Genomic DNA, 18,950 nt, shown 5'->3' on the forward strand with positions numbered 1-18,950 from the left:
GTCTCTTGGCACTTCTATGAAAACCGCTGGCCAACTCACGGTTTCTTTTCTTCTAAAACCAACATGGCCGGCGCTCAATTCGAGTACGATGAAAAAGGCACCACTTTCTATTATTTCCTTATATCATTCTTTGGTATAGTCCTCGTACCCGTAACCTATTATGTCTGGAAGATCACAAAATTACCAGGTAAGTATAGAAATGTCTTACTAGTTACCACACGGCAACTGTAAACTTCCGGTATTTTCTCTCACTCAGCTGTTTACCAGTGATTTGCCTTTTTGACGCTTTTTTCCCCACGTTTTGACGAGGTTCTTGTCTTCACATTTCAGATGATCAGAAAAGAGCCGTTAAGATATGTAGATGTCCACCCTGCGTAGAAAAACGAGAGCTTTTACGAAAAAAAGAGCCGAAATCAAAAAGTATCCGCTATGCGAGGTAAGTCCAATTCAATCTGCCAGTCATATGGCCGGCTCGATCTCGTTAGGAATGACGTGTATTTTAGTCCTGAGATTACCTTTTTGTAAGACTCAGAGAAATAATGGAGTAATTTTGCTGTTTTGAAAGCGAAACGGTTTTATCAATTTTGTTTTGTTATTGTTACACTATTTTACCAAAAAAAAGAAAAGAAACACGACGCCATGAAATTTGAGAAGATTCAATTCAGTTTGTACATATCCAAGTTTCAGAAGCCTTATATTCACTTCTTTTAAATTCAAGCTTGTTATTTAATATTGACTTCTTTACATAATTTTCATGCCCAAGTTAAGTTATGATGTAGCTTAAAAATACATTCTTTACACTTACTAGCAGAAATAATATTTACCTACAACTGTTTTGGCTAACAAGTGGAAAGTCACTCTGAAGGGAGGCAGTTACGGGAATGACAACTGTATTAAACGTTTTTCTCATACCAGCAAATGTTTGCTAGGAAACCGGAGAGATTGTCCAATTTTTAGCAGGAATATTTTTGGGAAAAATATTGTGCAACATGTTTACTCCTCAATATAACTGGAACCTCAAAAGTGTTCACATTAAACTGAAATATATTTCTGTAATTATTATTCAATGAGTACACCTGTAATCTGCTCATATAATTTTAACTCTTACTTGCCATTTTCAGTCTTTCAGTTTTAGCAGTTCTTTGGGTTTTGTTTTTTGTTGGAGCTTATAAGATCTCTCAGTTTGAGAAAGACTTCACCGAATATGATCCGTACGCTGTGCTAGAGTTAGATAGGGTAAGTCATGGCAGACTTCTCCAGTCTCTAATGGTGCCAAAGTTTCTCATTCCACTAGAGGTAGTCCCACTTTGTGTGCTTTCTTTATTCCCCCCTTCCCCCACCCCCCCTCTTCCCCCTGGGTGGTTAATTGGTGCTTCTAGGGACTGGAGAAGATGGGGGTGGTGTTGTTTGGTATTTCAGAGTATAATAAATAACTTTTTTGACTGAACCTGAATTTCTAGTCAAGAGGAGCCTTGTCCTCCATAGGCTACAGTAATCTCCCTCCATATTTTGTCAAGTATTGCAAGAGTAACTGTTCATGCTCTGACTTACACTCCTAACTAGAGAGAGGTAACCTGAATTATAGAACACTACCTTGCCTAGTCTTCAAACTTAGACCACTTGATAAGTCTAGAATTCCAATTTGCTAACCACTGAGCTGCAATGTCTTGCCAAAAAATAATCATCAGTTACAGTTTTTGTTTATTCTGGTTATGGACAGTGCTACAAAGGGCCAGAAGGTTCAAAGATATATGTAGCCTCAAATTCATAGTTAGATTCACTACTCTGATCTGAGGCTTCTTTGCACTGAAAGTCTGACAACAGTTTACTTTATGTTATTCTAAGGGTATGTGAGATATTGCCATCAAAGTGACCTCCAAAAACAAATCGCAGAAAAGGTGAAGACACTTGCCCGGAGAGTGTGCGTAAAGGTTTAGCAAAAACTTGCATCCACTACCCTAAAACATTCTGTGTTCACTACACTCGGAGAGAATCAGTCTTCACTCCAGACATGAATGATTTTTTTCGTATTATAATATTGTAAGCATTGCATTCTCTTAATAAAATACACAACATAGCTGATACAATGTAGCTGTGAGAACTCTATCATCAGTTGCTCTCATTATCATTTTATTTAGGTTTATGTATAGCTGTAAAATACAAAGGTACTTATCAAGACTAAAATCTGAATCCTTTAGGGTGCAACAACAGCAGATATTAGACGGCAGTATCGGCGACTAAGTATGAAATACCATCCTGATAAGGACACAGGTGACCCACAGAAGTTCATGAGAATAGCAAAGGCTTATGAAGCGTGAGTGTCGTAATTTCCTAGTCCTGGTTGTTTGACATATTACTTAATTACCGGTATGTATAGATTTGAACCAGCATATTTAGGGGATTAAAATTACTAGTAAGTTCTTAGAAAATCTGTCTTCTTCAATCACTGTCTCTATGCTAGGAGAAGTTATTAGAGAATGCATATTTCATTCCTGTTTTCTTTTAAATATGTCCTTCCTTTCTTTAGATTGAACTTAAACCAATCATTGAAGTCAGTGGCCTATATTGTAATAGTACATTGGTCTATCTAAATAATGTACTCTTCTATGTTTTGCTCCATCTCACCTTTATGACAAAAGGTCTTTAGTGGCAATACACAAGAGTTGTTGTTGTTGTTTTTTTTTTTTGTTCCTGAAATATTTGTTGAAGTTTTAGTTTTCTTTAACAGGCTAACAAATGAGGAATCAAGAAAAAATTGGGAAGAGCATGGTAATCCTGACGGACCGGGAGGTATGTAAAGATTTAAAAAAACTCCAGCTTATGTTATCCTTAGACTCTTTTGACATGAACTTGCAGCAATATTAGTCGAAATGTTATTCATTAAAGTTGATGTGAATATTGAATAGGGTATTACACCTGTACAATATGTACCTTAACTTTTAGGTGTGAAATTTATTTAAATTTGAATTCTGTTAACTAATTCAAGGTGGCTGGTAATAGTTTCTCATTCTTTCCAGCAGTTGCACTTTGACTGGTCAATACCAGCTCCCTTTGTCAAGGAATATTACAATATTGGTATCACATAAATGCACAATCATTGTTAAGCAAGTTGTAGTCATCTTCATGGTATAATGGGTTACCAAAGTAATAATATGGCCTGTTAAAAACACCCTTAATTTTAGCTTTAAGTGTGTATAATTCAAAAATGACTCCGCGAAACCTTTTTTTTATCATTTATCAAATTGTGATAAGCATGATAAGATACAACTTTTTGCAAAGTTTAAAAAAATTCTGTAGATAAGATCCAGAGCCACCGTAACTGTTCAAAACTTTAAGGTGGCTCTGAACCCTACCCACAGAATTTTTAAATTTTATTTTTTAACAGTGTCTCTTATCATGCTTATCAAAATTCAGAGATTAAAAAAGGTTTCACCGAGCCATTTTCGAATTATGAGCACTTTAAGCTAAAATAAGGGTGTTTTAAACAGGGTTTATTGTTGCTTTGGTAACACCACAACTTGTTTCCAAATAATTGGGCATTTATGTGATACCTATGTTGGAGCATCACTTGATAAACAGTGGTAGTATTGGACTGTTACCAGCCACCTCAAATCCCATTATGGTATTTGTTTTTAAGATGAATAGAGATGGGGCTTATAAGTGAGAAGAAGGCCAGATGGGTGAGGGAGGGGGCACTTATTTGTAATCTTCAATCAGATATTTTGTAAACGTAATTGCCACTAAAAGGTAACAACTGAATGCAACCAATATTTCATTTGGTCATTGAATAATTTTTACGGTGTTATTACTCCAACCAAGGCCACCCAACAAAATTTTCCACAAATTAAACTAATAATAATCTTGGAGGTTAACAGTAGTTTTGCAACAAATTATCCATGTGATCAAGCTCTACATTACAAAGGCAACAGATTTGTGGTCATTTTGGATAATTTGTTGGAAAACTATTGGTAACCTCCACGATTTTGATTCATTAAATTTGTAGAAAATTTTTCGGGGTGGCCTTGGTTAGCGTAGTCGCACTGTAAAATATTAGTTACTTTGAAATAATTTATTGTCTTGACTCCCAGCAGTGGTGGAGGGAGAGAAGGCTAATCGAAAATTTAAAGTATAATAGGAGACTAGTTGAAACTGTTGCTGAAAAGGTTACTTACTGTTTTAATTTGTAACACATTTCTCATGTCTTTCAGCAACAAGCTTCGGTATAGCTTTGCCCTCCTGGCTTGTAAGCAAGGAAAACTCCATGTGGGTTAGTTAAACAAAAAAAAATGTTATGATTTCATTTATCTTACATTCTATAATCATCATCTACAGTGCAGCTCAGATATATCCGAACCAAAATATGCGCGTAATTCGCATCAGCCCAATATGCGTATACGCGTATGCATATACGCACATACGCGTATACAGTATATACGCGTATGCCTGATTAGTGTGTATGAGCTAACCTATTGTTTTTTCTTTTCTTAGCAGTAACTGTACATGTATAAATGGTTTTCAAAATTTGAAAGTGTTAAAAAATAGTCTATTTTTTCACCTTCAGTCCAACACCTTATTATTGCTTTTCCGTTCTTTACATTAGGTATTGGGAGCTTATGGACTTGCTTTTATGGTGATTCTCCCAATTGCAGTGGTAAGCAAAAATACTACAATGTATTTATAACATTTGCCATAATTCTGCTTAACCAGCAAGACTAAGTAAGACTTAAATTTAGGTTAAATACATTTTCCTGTTATTTTCTTTTTCTTTTTTCTTTTTTATTTTTCATTAGGGAACCTGGTGGTACAAGTCAATTCAGTACAGCTGTGAACAGATTCTACTGGATACTACTCAACTGTACTACTACTTCTTTCACAAGACACCTACCATGCAGACTAAACGTACGTAACGGAGAAGAGTCAACCATGTTTAAAAATCCAATGTTCATACATTAAACCTGCATGCATGCATATAAAGAGCAGTTATCAGTGGTTTCAATAACATTTTCAGCTGGAGGGCAACTGGTTTCACAGGGCAAAACCTTTTGAACTGAATTTCTTTATAAGAAGAAATTTCCCCGAGATGGTCAAAATTGGGTAAAACCATCCTCTCAGCTGGTCAATTTGTCCGGTGCCTGGCCCTTATTGAAACCCCTGAGTAATTTGTGTCACAGATAACTGTGTAAATGCTACAATACATATATCTTATTAGATGTTTTGGCGTGTAGTATCGCTGTATATTTTTACGAGTTGTGCTGTATTTTGACGAGCCTGTAGGGCGAGTCAAAATACAAACAACGAGTAAAAATATAAAGCGATACTACACACCAAAACTTCTAATGAGAGATTTATTATCCTACTGGTGTAGTCAATAAATTTATCAATGAAAGAGGGAGAGTGTGACAGTTTTGCGTGCGCGCACCAACCTGTACGGCAAACAGGTTTTCTACTGTACAAATAACTGCACAATATCGCTGTATACTTGTACTGTTATTTGGATGGTATTTGCTGCAGTTGGATAATAAAAACCAACACTGTATATGCTTTAAGTAATAGTTTCTTTTTTGTAGGTGTGTTAATGATTTTGGCTGGATCCTTGGAATTTGAAAAAGGTCACAATAATGACATTCAGGAGAGACCAAGTGATAATATAGAATTACCAGAGGTAGGACCTGCCTATGCAGTTGTGGTGTAATTGAATTTAGAGATTTACTCCAGTGCAAAAACTTTTTTCTTGCTAGTTTGGCTAGGACTGGGCTGTTCTAAAGGTCACCTCTTTCCAGTCACCCCAGGTAGTTCCTTTGAAGATGGCTTTTGCTCACTTAAAGTGTGCTCTCTAGATCACGCAAAATACAAAGTTCTGCATTTTTGGCTATGCCATGATTCAATTGAGTGCCCTCCTTCTAGGAAGTGCTCTCCCTTTAATTAGTGCATCCCCCACCCTCAAGTGTCAATTCTTTCAATAAGTGCTCTGATTCCAAGAAGTGCCCCGTTCAATAAGAGCTCCCATAGTGAGTGACATTCAAGACAGTGCCAAAGAATATAGTACACTGATTAGACTATTGAATTATGACGTCTTCTTTCTCATCTGAATGTAAGTTTAAACAGTATGACTATCAGAATCCCTGCTGTTACATTTCTTGCGTTTAATTACCTGTTGTTTTTCTTTTAATTATTGTTTATCAGATTTAAATGTACATACATTAAAAAAGAATTAGGTATCCGACCCCTATAAGTGTACTACCCCCCACCCCACTCCTCCATCAAGTGCCCTCCCTTGGGCTACCAAAAGTAAGTGGTGCTCTCAGTCTGGGTGCTAAATGAAATCAGTATGACTGTAACAGTAAATGAAATAAATAACTAATAAATACATGTAACTAATGTTTTTGTTTGTTTTAGTTGATGCGTGACCTGCCCAACCTTGGAGATAAAAATAAAGAGCCGCCCCTGTGCTACCCTTACAGCATCAAGGCAAGAGCTCTGATCCATGCTCACTTGTCACGGTTAGAGCTTCCCAGAATCACACTCAAAACAGGTAAGGTTCTAGGGATTTCACAGGGTATTCATGGTCAAGAAAATTTGACAGATGCCTTTACCCAACCCATTGGCCAGGGTATCAACTGAAAGTTAGTAGGAAGTTCAAGGCTATGCTCTAGAAGGACCCAGGTATCACAGGTGACTAACTTTTGCCTTTGGGCGACTGAAAAACTTACTTTTCTCATATATAAGCGTAAGTGCTGGGCAACCAGGATTGCATGGTTAGGAACCTTTGGGCTCCTCATAAATTTTGCCTGAAGTTGGTTAGCTGTTTTCACAGCTTGTTTGAGCTCTCCAAGACTTACGCAAAAAGTTTCTATAACTTGCAGAAAATAATCAGAGAGAATTTTCTACTCATTTCTTGAATGAATTAAAAGTTCAAAATAGTTTTCAGTGTCTTCTTATTAGAGTTAACTAAAGGTAGTATGCTGTCAACCAATAAATGCACTGCACAGAATCTTGTGTACCTGCAGCAATGATTACATTTATTCATATAATAAAAATGTATACCATTTTTTGTTTTTGGACTTAACGGTTTTGCCGACTATATCACAATTTGCATTTTCTCTGTCCTAGACCTTGATCTAGTGCTGCAGAAGAGTCCATTCCTCATCCAAGAAATGGTCAATTGTGTAGGACAGCTTATAGCTATGGCTAAAGCTGGACGAAGTAAGTGGAAACTTCCATTTTGAAGTTTGCTTATCAAATTCTCTCTTTTTTAGCCTCCATTCTTAGCTTATAGACCTCCCAAGATATGCATGTAAATAACTTCTTCATGGAAGGTGCACCTTATACAAGTTGTGTTTTGTGTTGTACATGTACAGATGTACAGTTGTACAGCATAATCCCTAATACATAAAATGGATAAATTACTTGTACAAATTCACTTGGATGCTAGTGAATTCCCAATATGGCATTACTGCGTAACATTTTTAAAGTGATCAATTTACTGATAAAATTGTGATCATATAACCATGGTTACCTGTTTATTTACTTGTTGTCTCTATAGCCCAAAACATGCCACGACTTGAGACACTTGAGAACTGTATGCGTGTAAGTCAAATGGTGATACAGGGACTCTGGGACAATAAATCTCCCTTGTTACAACTACCACATCTTAATCAGGAGAATTTACGACATTTCAACACTAAAAAGGTATAGTAACAATCATTTCCAAGTCAGTAGTCTATCGTGAAATTATTAAGTACAGAGCTTTCATATTGAAATTCTGTGACTGTCTTGTTGTCTGGCATCAAAGACTAATTGTGTGGCTCTGGAGCCGTACAATCATACAGATGAAGCCATTTGTACTAATTACGTACCTTTTGACTGTAAATAACATAACAATTTCTTACACAAACCATTTTATGGCCTGCCGGTGGCCTCTTACACAAGTTTACCTCCAGGTGTTATTAATCATGGATTACTCCAGCCTATTTTACTCCTTTAAGGTAGTCTACATGTATGTCAATCTTTGCAAGTTGATCATGACATTATTTCTTTATGCTTTGCACACAGAGGAGTGTTCGTTCCATTAGACAGCTGGCATCCATGAAAGATGAAGACAGGAGGTTAGTTACACAAATGTACCTGTTACAAACAATTATCACAATAGTGGAATTCCTGTTATTCTTGTGTACCTTGCCTATATCAATGGTATATTTTCTTGTCATGGCTTTTGGCACATTAATGATCCATAAATTATGCAGAGCTCTTTTCTGAGAAACGTTTTTAAAAGGCTTGGGCACGTAGCTGATGTTTATCAACAACAAGCTGCTTTTTGGTTAAATGATGCTTTTTGGTTATGTTTATCTTTCCATTGTTAATAAATTATCATATGTACTGATCGAAGTTTCAATTTTTTCAAAATTATATCTGTTTTCTGGATGCTTATTAAAGGACAGTTGTTTAAAAGTGCAATTGTGATATGTCTGTTAAGACTTCGCTCAATGTAGACTAGTCATGAAATTTGACCCTACCCCATTAATTTTCAAGGTCCATTGGTGACCATATTAACGAGGTTTTACTGTATTTCAGATCCCTTTTAAGGAACCTGACTGGCGAGCAGTATGAAGACGTGATCAATGTTTGCTCCATGTTTCCTGTCATTGATATGGTAGTTAAACCACATGGTGAGTATATTAGCTAACGCTAATGCTGCTAAATTGTGCAATGCATTGCCACGCATCTCTTCTTATTATCATTTAGATTTCATAAATTTTATATAATATAAAGAGTCCATATGGAACAGTCAGATGTATTTTTTTGGCCTAGATTTCAAGTTGAACCAGAAAGATTAGGAATTATTATCAATTTAGATAGCAACAGTACCATTGGGACAGTTTTGTTTTAGTATATTTTAAGTAGTTAATAGATTGCTGTTAAGTCTCATGATTTACAGTATGTAGTTGAAGTTCAAGATGTTTTTTCTTTTTTCACAGTCCTTGATGATGAAGACGATGCAGGTCTTATTACAACTGGTTCAATAGTGACTGTGTCAGTTACAGTAAAAAGACGAAACCTCGGGGTGAGCTCCTTTTGGTTTAAAACTGTAATAGTGTTATTGTGGTACGTGCATATTGAAGCCTGTTGTTGTCTATTTTTTGGTTGGGAGACTTAAAATTTTTTTTATCAAATGGTATCTGTCAGGCCAGGTATCTTAATACTGGCATTACTGTAGCCTCAATTTGGATTTGGGTTGAGGGTAGAAGACGAATGACATTTTATGCTACTAAGTGGAAGCTAGTTTTCACAAGCAAAATCTGCCACGTTTCCTAAGTTTGGTTGAGTATTCTTTTTAAAGATTTCTTTTCATTTTGTTTGAGAAATACAGGGCGATTAAGTTTTGAGTCGCCTGTAACTTTATTCTTCACAGCCCTAACAAACTTGTTACTTTGTGGGTAAATTCTATCAACAACAAGCAATTTCACCCATAGCATCAAGGGCCAATCAAGCAGACTCAGCCATAACAGGTTTTACAGGTTACAGAATGTAATCACAGCCCTGAAATAGAGGAAACCATGGACCATGAAAGGTCCAGATGGTTTAATGTGCTACTTTCAGCTAATGTTGTGCCCCTCAACATTTCATCATATGATTTATTCTTGTAGGAATTCTTTGAGGAGGATGATTTAGATGATCTGCCGCCCCTTGAGAGTGTTCACCCAAATGATACAGTGGAACCTAAGGTAGATTACTACTATTTACTATTAGTAATCCTCTATTAATAATAATTGTTTTTAAATTTTTGCATTTGTAGTCCTTTGTATGCATTGTATGCAATATGATAGAAATTTTCTTGTCACTTCCCAGTAGGAATTTTAAGTGTTTATTATCTAAAATTGCAATGAAATCATGATAAAAATTACAATAATTTTAAAATTACTGCAGGGATCACCCCAGGCAGGTGGACAGAAGGTTTGGCAGAAAAACAAAAAGAAAGGCAAAAAAGCCAAGCCACAAAAACAACAACCCAAGAAAAAACCCGTAAAACAACAACCTAAGAAGAAAACTTCACAAGAGGAGAAAGAGGTGAGGATATTGTGATAAAACTACGATTTTATTGTTCAGTCAGCTGTTCACTTGTCTCCCTGACAGCCAGTGTCACACAACGCTGCTAATAAACAATTAGATTATGAGCTCGAGATTTCTATCGCGTGATAGTTGACGAGGGTGCAACCCGAGTCAGCTATCGCGCGATAGAAATCGAGAGCGAATAATCTAATTGTTTTAGTATAAATCTACTAGTAGTTCAAAACTTTATCTAAATCCTCTTCATAGACACTTCGAAAACGCCAAGAAGCTGCTGTCATTTTGTTAACAAGGGCACACTGCTACGCTACTCACCATCTAGCACAGAATAGATAGTGAGTAGCGTAGCCAATCAGAGAACGGCATTTGTGACAGAACGCAAGTAGATTTATACTAATATTGCATAGAAACGTAGCATGAAAAGCGAAGTAATGGTTGCAAGGAAGGGCTGGGCTGCTTAAGTTGGAATCCAAAACATTCGGTAACCTGTGGAAACAAACGCTGTGCCTGTGCTTTTCAATAAGTGTACACAAAATCTGACAACCTCGTTCCCAGGTTTCTCATCTTCCCGCCCTACCGCAGCGGGAAGATGAGAGGCACTGGGAACGAGGTTGAAAATCTGAAAGATTTAGAATGTTCGTGTTTCATCACTTTCTCAGAAAACCCACGAAGAAAAAGAGGAGCCAAGTGGAAAAAAGAACAAAAACAAGGCGACCAAGCGGGAAGAAGACGAAGACAAAGAGGAAGAAGACGAGGAAGATGTGGAGATGGAGAAGGAAGAAGCAGACGAGGATGAAGAAGATGAAGACGATGCTGAAGAAGAAGAAACAAACGACAAGATTGAAGAGATCAAAAAACCGAAAAGAAAACCTGATCAAGACGAGTCTGATCTGGATAGTAGCAGGTATTATTTCAGTTGGTCCTTCTACATTTACACTCTTTTTTTTTTTATATATAAGAATATTGTTTTTCCGGCCCAGACTGAATATATGTTTCTGCCCATTTTAGGCTGAAAATATTGTTGTGAATATTCTTAGATTACTACGCCGACACAACGTCAGATTATGTTTCCTAATATGACTTCGCTGACATTGAAGTAATTTGGAGCCAGACTGCAGGCAATAAGTACTAGTTATGCAACGTTTTCGAGTGGTATATCATGGAATATCCCACGTGCCACCTGTATTTTCTTGCTCTAACTATCTACCATGTTAGTCAGACCAACCCAACAAATCTGTCCTCCCTTACAAGAGAGGTTTTCACCCTTAATTCATGCAACAGTTTTTTGAATACCTTTCTAATGCCTTTGTGCTTTAGCCTCGGTGAAGATGAGGACAGTGACGCTGCCCAAGAAGACGCTAGCGCTCGGGAATCCGAAGACGAGGCCGAGTGGGACCGACTGCAAGCCGACGTCAAGGGCCGTGATCCTATCTTGGATCCGAAGTCGAAAGAAAGTCATATTGTCCATGCACCTTATTTCCCAGAGGTACGAACCGATTGGAATATTGTTGTCCTTTCGAAGTGAGGCTAGTTCAACTTTTTTCACTTCTTTTTTTATTGCTATTTCTACAGGAAAAGCAAGAGTGGTGGTGGATATATGTCACGGATCGCAGGAAAATAGAGCTCATAACACCGCCTCAACAGATATTTAACCTAAAAGAGGAAGAAAAGGTAGAGTGTGACCTGTCACGCAATCGTTACTCTCGTCATACGAAAGAGGTAGATTAGGTGTCTAAACGACATCTCAACAGAGACGTAGCCTGAAATATCAGCGTCTCTTCATCCTTCAAACCAGTGTTATTGTTTGAGTGACATCACAATTGACATTTCAGGCTACATAAGGCGAATAACTTTACTTTGGATTGTTGAGAACAAAGTGCCCTGACCTGTTTAGGAGAGGCGTTTTCTGGTGACTTTGCCAAGCTGTCGCAGCTTATAGAACATTGTGAACTGTCCACAGGGTAATGCAAAGCTCTTTTGTGTAATACTGAGCTTTCAAACAGGGGAGCTTGTTTACTTGTACGTGATTTAGGTGATATGTACTATCTTAGTGTCGTACGCAGTCGTCGTTTGGGCTTGTCAAACAATTCTGGACTGCGTGAAGAAGCATAAGAAGACTAAACAGGTTGCTGTCTTCACTCTTTCTAGGTGGATCTGAGATTTCAAGCTCCTCACAAAGCCAAAACGTATCATTACACTGTCACGTTACGATCCGACTCTTACTTAGACTTCGATGTTCATCAGAATTTCAACGTGAGTAATTTTTTTTTTGTACTCTGCTTGTTAACTGGTTTGGGAGTTTGAGCTGGGACATTCGTCTATCCAGTTCAATCCGGGGGGAGTTGTAGCACTACCAACACCTAATTGTACAGCTAGGTACCAGTTGAGAGGACCCAAATGGACCCTTTGCATGAACTGGTCACATGGTGAATCTACCATGGTGGATGGCAAAAGAATGCAAAGCGACTTCAACCAGTCAAGTTCGACTCTTCTTTGTTTTCGATGTCCCAGTGATGAAGTTCGGCATCCAACATAGCCGCTTTTCTACCTTGTGGCCGGGGCCCATCACTTTGGTTACATCGAATTGGGAAATTTGAATAGAACTACCATTATCCTTCGATATCAGTACAAAGACCTTATCTGTTTTTGGTTAAAATTTTGTGTGAGCGTTTTAGAGTTTTAATTTACAGGAAATTTTCAATCTTACAACTAAGCAAAATGTGTTAAGTGGCTGGCTTCGTCTACTGAGGTTCGCGTTTATTTCCTCGGCCTAACTCTTAGAAATACACAAAAACCAACAAAATTAAGGGAAAATCACTGTAGAGTTAGTGAAGCTGATCTCTATTGACCTATTTGATTTTCTTTTTTGCACCATCTTTAACCCTGATGAAATGTACTAAAGGCACTCCGCAAACGTTTTCAGATCAACGTAGAGGAAGCAAAAGAGGTCAAGACGAAACAATGGGACTTTGATTCGGATGACGAGGATAAAGATGACATAGAGGAGAGTGGAGAGAGTGAAGAAGAAGAATATAGCGACTAAAGACAAATAACTAAATCAATTTGCTGCTTCCCTCTGGAGTTTGTAGACCCCGCCCGTGAGAGAATGCTTCCTGAAAATTTGGGGTAGGGACTTCAAGAGGGGTGTGTACTGAACTGTTCACAGAAGCCTGACCTTTTCATCTAGCTACGATTTTTGAGGACTTTCTTCAGAGCTGATTTGTTAGTTTGACGATTTGTACCCCTAATCGGTAAATTGTTGTGTTTGGTTCTGTACTTCTCTGTCAGAGAATACTGATATAGTAATTCCAGTTTAAAAACGCCAGGATGTTCGCTCTGTTGAAACGCTTAAGTGCAGAGAGCCACGCGATACACGGTGTACGAAAACGCTGTTGTTATTCCAGTCAAAATCTGCAAAGCTAGAACAATTAACTTCGGAAATACAGTAGGGCACATTTAATGGCCATAAATTTACCCTACGGTATTTCTTGTGTTGTAACTTGACATATCAGATTGTCGTATATTCTCCGTATGGCGGCACCGCCGCCCCCCCCCCCCCCCCCCCCAACTTATCTGTAGAAGTACTCAACTCAATGCTCTAAAGGTTTGGACCCTTTCTTACTCAAGTGTCCCCAGACAATGGGTGGTAAAGTAGTATTTATTCTGAAGAGAGTATCGATTTTGAAAGAGAGTGAATATTTTATTATATTTTATTCCATTGGTAAATCTCTTTAAATACGTGTAGTTTGTATTAGACGTCAGAAGCCCGTAGGCAGTTTGACTGAACCATTGGAATCTAAGTCGTAATAACAAGGAAAATGTCATTGGCTATTGAAGACTCAAAAATGACCAATTTACACCGCCCTCTTGCTACTGTACTTTAGGCAAACAGCAAATAGAATACAATGTTTGAATGGAATTCGTGTGCAAAGTAAAAAAAAGTAAAAAACAAAATAACTAAGAAAACATATTGGGATAACGTACATGTCCTTGACCCTACTCAATATGAGCTGTTCCAGCTTAACATCACATGTTCACATCACATGTTCGTTGGACAAAGTAATAGATCACGCGCTACATATAAACCTACCATGTGACGGATCTTTGTCTAAGCACTGGTATGGTTTACATGTGATCGCTGACATTCAGTGCAGTTCTTGGATGTTGGTCGTTTAGCGTGAAGTAAGCTCATCACATTTCCTCAAAGTTATAAACTTTCTCTTTGTTTTGAAAACGTGCACCAAATAATATACAACCTGACGTGTGTGTCGCGATCATGTGGAAACGGGTTTAAGGAATCTAGTTGTGACCTGGGAGAGTAGTGTTAGTATTATCTTGTTAGACTGTTCACAGTCTCTTTATTTTTTAACGCACGCGAAGCACAAGGGGGGTGGGGGCGGGGGGGGCGAGCGAAGCTATTATTTGCATTTTCCACCTCCTTTCCCGCCAAGTCTCCCGTTTTGCGCTAGCGTCCAGTTCTCTCGCGATTCTAACCGCGTGTTCAACGATCGAATAAAAATACGAGAAAATAGAGGGCTGTAAACAGTCTATTGTCATGTTTGTCACCCTTACAGCCATTTTTGGGATGAAAAACGTCGCTTGACCTATGTCGCGAACTCAACGAACAACGGAGACTATTTCGCAAAATTAAAAACGTTTTACTCCTAAGTAGATGTCTGTATTAAAATCATTAAATTAAATCGTTCGTTAACCAATTTTCTGGAGTGTGCAGCTGCATATTATTTAAACCATAGCATAGATACAGCCAATCAGAATACGGGAAAACCGTTATACACTCAACCTTCCCATCTTGCGCTGTAATGACCGTGTTTGTATAATCCATTGCGCGGTATAATATAGTTATGCAACACTTTCCTGTTCCATGGAATATCCTACTTGTCACTTGTATTTTCGAGAAAGTACAAGTGACTCGAAAGCGTTGATGAAAATGGAGACTCGAAATCGGTTTCAAAAGTGATGTCATTTGAAAACGCATCGTTTTGAAAATGCTCCGTTTCTAGTGTAGACAGGTGAAAACGGAGGCTTAATTTATAGACTGCGAGCAGTCTTTCTTTTCCTCGAAAATCCGTGGGGAAGAACGTAAAACAAGTAAGCGTGCGAGCGTGATTGTTAGCGTGACATGCTTGCGGCGATGCCGCAGGTCACACTCACAGTCACGTTCGCTTTGCGCTCTTCCCCACAGTTTTCGAGGAAAAGAGAGACTGCTCGCAGTATACTTAATTTAGAAAGCGGTGACGAAAAAAACGTGATATACTGCTTCCATCAGCGTTTTCGGGCGTTTTAGGCGAAAATGCATAAAGTATGCGCTTCCGTATGAAAACGCAATAGTGTGGACAGGTGAAAACAAAACGAAAACGCTAGTGTGGATGAAAGTCGTTTGCCTCGTTTTCTTCGAGATGAAAATGGAGACTTCTGAAAACACATTAGTAAGGCCTTGGCCTCAGTTGTGCTCCTAACAAGCCTAGAGAAAACGAGCCCTGTTGACTGAAGAAGTGTGCCAAGATAAATTCAATAGAAAACACGAAAAAGCTCTCTAGAGTTTTTTCTTGTGTGAATTAAAGATATTTTCTACATGTGTCGATTAAACAGTCGTGAAACTTTGGAAGGTAGAATTCGAAATAGCTGTGGAATCGTTAAAATGGGGGGTTTGGGGTGCATTTCCAAATCATTTCTCGTTCTCTTAAACTTTCACTTGTGTTTCTTTGATTTAGAACGAAGAAATTATTCTTCAAAGTTGGCTTTTTTCCTTCTTTTTTTTTTACAAAGTTTTATTTGTGGCTCAAAACAGTTTCCAGCATAAATTTTCGAAAATTTAAGGTGGTTCTGAACCCTAACTACAAAATTTTTTTGAACTTTGCCAATAGTTGCATCTTATCATACTTATCAAAAGTTGATAATATAAAAAAAAATTCACCGTGCCGTTTTTAAATTATAAGCCCCTAAAGCTGTAATCAAGGGTGTTTTTAGGAGGTCATACTGTTGCTATGGTAACATATTGCATCACGAAAATGATAACAACGTGTTCACCAATGATTGGGCAGTTTTTTGATACCACGATTGTAGCATCAAGTGATAAAGAGTGGTCATAACGACCCATCAAAATCTAAGTGTTGGAATTGTTTTGAGCCACCTGAGCTATTACAAATTGTACAGAATTCAGCGACAAAAAGTAACAAAAATAATCCAAATACGATCTTTTTATCGAAATCTCATGCAATTCCTTGATTCAAATCTTGAAACACATCTCTTTCATGAAGCACGTTTTCTCCTCGTCATTGAACAGAGGAGCGTATTCCCTCCTTCAGCGTGATGGTGAAGTAGTTTAACAGTACTTCCCAGGCCGCAGCTACTTCAGGAACCCAGTCGTTGGGAATAGTCTCTTGAAACGTTGATATCAATGCCCTGGAAAGAAGGTGTAACTGTTGAAGAAAAAGATAATAAAATATTTCACCTCATTTCTCTCCGAGTGAAATGTAATACGAGAATTGGACTTTGGCAGTTAGAGCGACTTTCATTTGGGTGTCTAATTCACATTCGTTTTTTGTTTTACACTACTTAACCCAATGTTTGGTTAAAAACCTCGCGACTTTCTCAGCCAAACAGAAGTAAAACCAAAATCGGTTGTAACTCGCTCGCACACGTTTTCCCGCGCTTTTCCCGGACTGCAACTTGCTTCTAAATTTGATTGGTGCAGTAGACTGTCTGTTAACTTTGTGGATGGACTTTGATGTGTACAGATCAGCTCCGATCCCGGCCAGGGTCCACTCCTTGTATTCACTCAGTATTTGCCTCTCCACCGCCTAAGAAGGACCAAGAGATTACTCATTCTCAAGTCGCACGGTCGGTTTGTTTCGGGACACGCCATATCCATTCAATTCCCATCCCCCTCCTTCCCCCCTCCCCGTCACTACACACACTCCTCAACTCTTACACTACGCCCCTACCAAAGGACGTCACAACTGAATTGGCATTGAAGACCAGACAAACGCAACCTAGTTCCCAGGGTCCTCTCTCTACCTCGAAGAGAGAGGACCCTGGGAACGAGGTTGAGAGAAACAATTCATGTAGTACTTACGTTTCCAACAGAAGGCTTTGCTGATCGATACACATGCCTCCTTCCCAGTTCCATCAAGTAAGCCCTCAAAGAGTCTGGATCGTCCATTGCGTTCACGCAGTTCTCCACAGCTCGCATCACTCGTTCAGTGTGCCCGTGAAGTTCCCTTGTTCGTGCTAATTCCTCTAATTTCACTTCTCTGAACTCTGCGAACATGTTTTGTAACCCCGGGTCTTTCTCGAAAAGCCTAAGAAGTGAACATATCGTCAGATGCCGCAAATTTTATTTCAGGAAGGTTAATACAAAAAGTTCCCGTCGTAATTTGAATTTTCAGTCGTTAAGAATGAGCTGCTTGATTGGTAAATGAAATATGTTTACGCACGTTGTAAATTAAGGCACCGTCAACACTACGCCGGATAAATTTGAAAACGCAGCTTTATTTCTATGGTTAGACCTACCGTCCGCGCTAATCCATCGGAGCAGTTTGAAAATGCCGGCTTTGCATTTTATTGTGGACGGGGAACATTTTGAAAACGGAGCTTTTCGAAAACGATGACGTCATGATAATCACGTGATTTCCCTTTCTGAGTTTTCCTCAAACACAAATCCAAAATGACCGGTGAGCGTGGTGTGGACGGAAAACATTTGATGCGTTTTCGCTGTGAAATCTCTGGCGTAGTGTGGACAGGGACTAGGAGCGTCGAAACAAACACAGGATAGTCAATTTAATTTTAATTTTACTGAAATCAAAGGCAAGAAAGTTTGCGAGTTTTGCCAATATATTTGACAAAAACTGCGAGATGTGCCAAATCAGATTGTTAATAGGAAACTAGTAATGACAAAACCGATAATTTTTTTTTCGAAAATGACAAGTTAGTTCATGCTTATAAAATTAGTGAAATCATGAAAATCATTCAAACAAGATCTTTATCTGATACATAAATTGTTACCATTAACATAATCCAACTAAGGCTACCAACGTACAAACCTTGGAACAAAGAAAGGGCAGGAAATATTTTGAAGAAAATACAAGCAATTTAGACATACCCACAAGGCAAAAAAAGATCAAAATCTGTGCGCTTTCTATGACTGAATGCGGAAATAAGTGGGTTTTAACTTTTGACATCTCATCCGAGTGAAATCGCATAAGTAAGACTTTTATAGAACTATCACGATATTAAACGGTGAAGAAACAAAGTTAAGTAATTTTAAAAGCCGAGATTCGCACGCGAAGTAATTTCGACATAATGAGTTCAGGGGATTTTTAGTACCTACCTAAGAAGCTCTTGTCAAATGTGACACTAATTTGATTCAGAATTACATTTCTATTAATATTCCAATCAGAAAGCACAAAATGATCTGTTTTCACCGAAATAATTTCATTCTACCTGTCAACTGTTTTTCACTTAGCGCCGAATGAGAGAAACCCGCGCTCTGAATCGGTCGCGAATTGGACAAACGTGCAGAATTGCACGGCCCACAAATTTGCTTATCTTAACCCCCGCGGTTTTACTAGCACTAAATAGTAAATCGATTTGGACTTTACCCTGAGCTGCATACAGAAAAAGAAAAACGTGTTTACTTTCGCCCCCAAGCAAGGAAGACGATGTTAGTTGTCGTACTAGTTCATTATTATCGGTCACGACCTAGGGATCGATCAGGGCAGCCAGCACTACTGAAAGTGTGCTCATTTAAATGTCTCGACTTGTTCAAAATAATTTCACGCCTAAGTATTCATTCAACGAACTTGAATTGTGTAAATGAGCAAATAAGCGACCCGCAGCGGAACAAAACGAAAGACTAATTTTGC

General features: G+C 38.3%; 2 protein-coding genes across 2 annotated transcripts; one reads left to right on the forward strand and one right to left on the reverse strand.

Moving 5' to 3' along the window:
- Positions 1-15: 15 nt before the first annotated feature.
- Positions 16-14,780, forward strand: LOC110060435 (translocation protein SEC63 homolog). Its single transcript, XM_020767217.2, has 22 exons — positions 16-187; positions 331-436; positions 1,122-1,236; positions 2,199-2,314; positions 2,729-2,790; positions 4,209-4,267; positions 4,601-4,651; positions 4,791-4,899; positions 5,568-5,662; positions 6,397-6,532; positions 7,111-7,203; positions 7,544-7,689; positions 8,053-8,105; positions 8,572-8,666; positions 8,976-9,061; positions 9,645-9,722; positions 9,925-10,065; positions 10,725-10,969; positions 11,383-11,551; positions 11,638-11,736; positions 12,214-12,318; positions 12,989-14,780. Exons 1-22 carry the CDS (start codon positions 64-66, stop codon positions 13,106-13,108), a joined length of 2,403 nt encoding a protein of 800 aa, XP_020622876.2. The 5' UTR covers positions 16-63; the 3' UTR covers positions 13,109-14,780.
- Positions 14,781-16,311: 1,531 nt separating this feature from the next.
- LOC110060340 (cytoglobin-1-like) lies at positions 16,312-17,398 on the reverse strand. The gene is made up of 2 exons (XM_089283231.1): positions 17,162-17,398; positions 16,312-16,505 (listed from the first exon to the last, which is right to left on the reverse strand). The coding sequence occupies exons 1-2, from the start codon at positions 17,354-17,356 to the stop codon at positions 16,359-16,361; spliced, it is 342 nt and encodes a 113-aa protein (XP_089139357.1). The 5' UTR covers positions 17,357-17,398; the 3' UTR covers positions 16,312-16,358.
- Between the last annotated feature and the right edge of the window lie 1,552 nt (positions 17,399-18,950).

This window comes from Orbicella faveolata, unplaced genomic scaffold (genome assembly GCF_042242905.1).
Source record: "Orbicella faveolata isolate gen_17 unplaced genomic scaffold, um_ofav_v1 contig_12, whole genome shotgun sequence".
In the NCBI taxonomy this organism is placed as follows: domain Eukaryota; kingdom Metazoa; phylum Cnidaria; class Anthozoa; order Scleractinia; family Merulinidae; genus Orbicella; species Orbicella faveolata.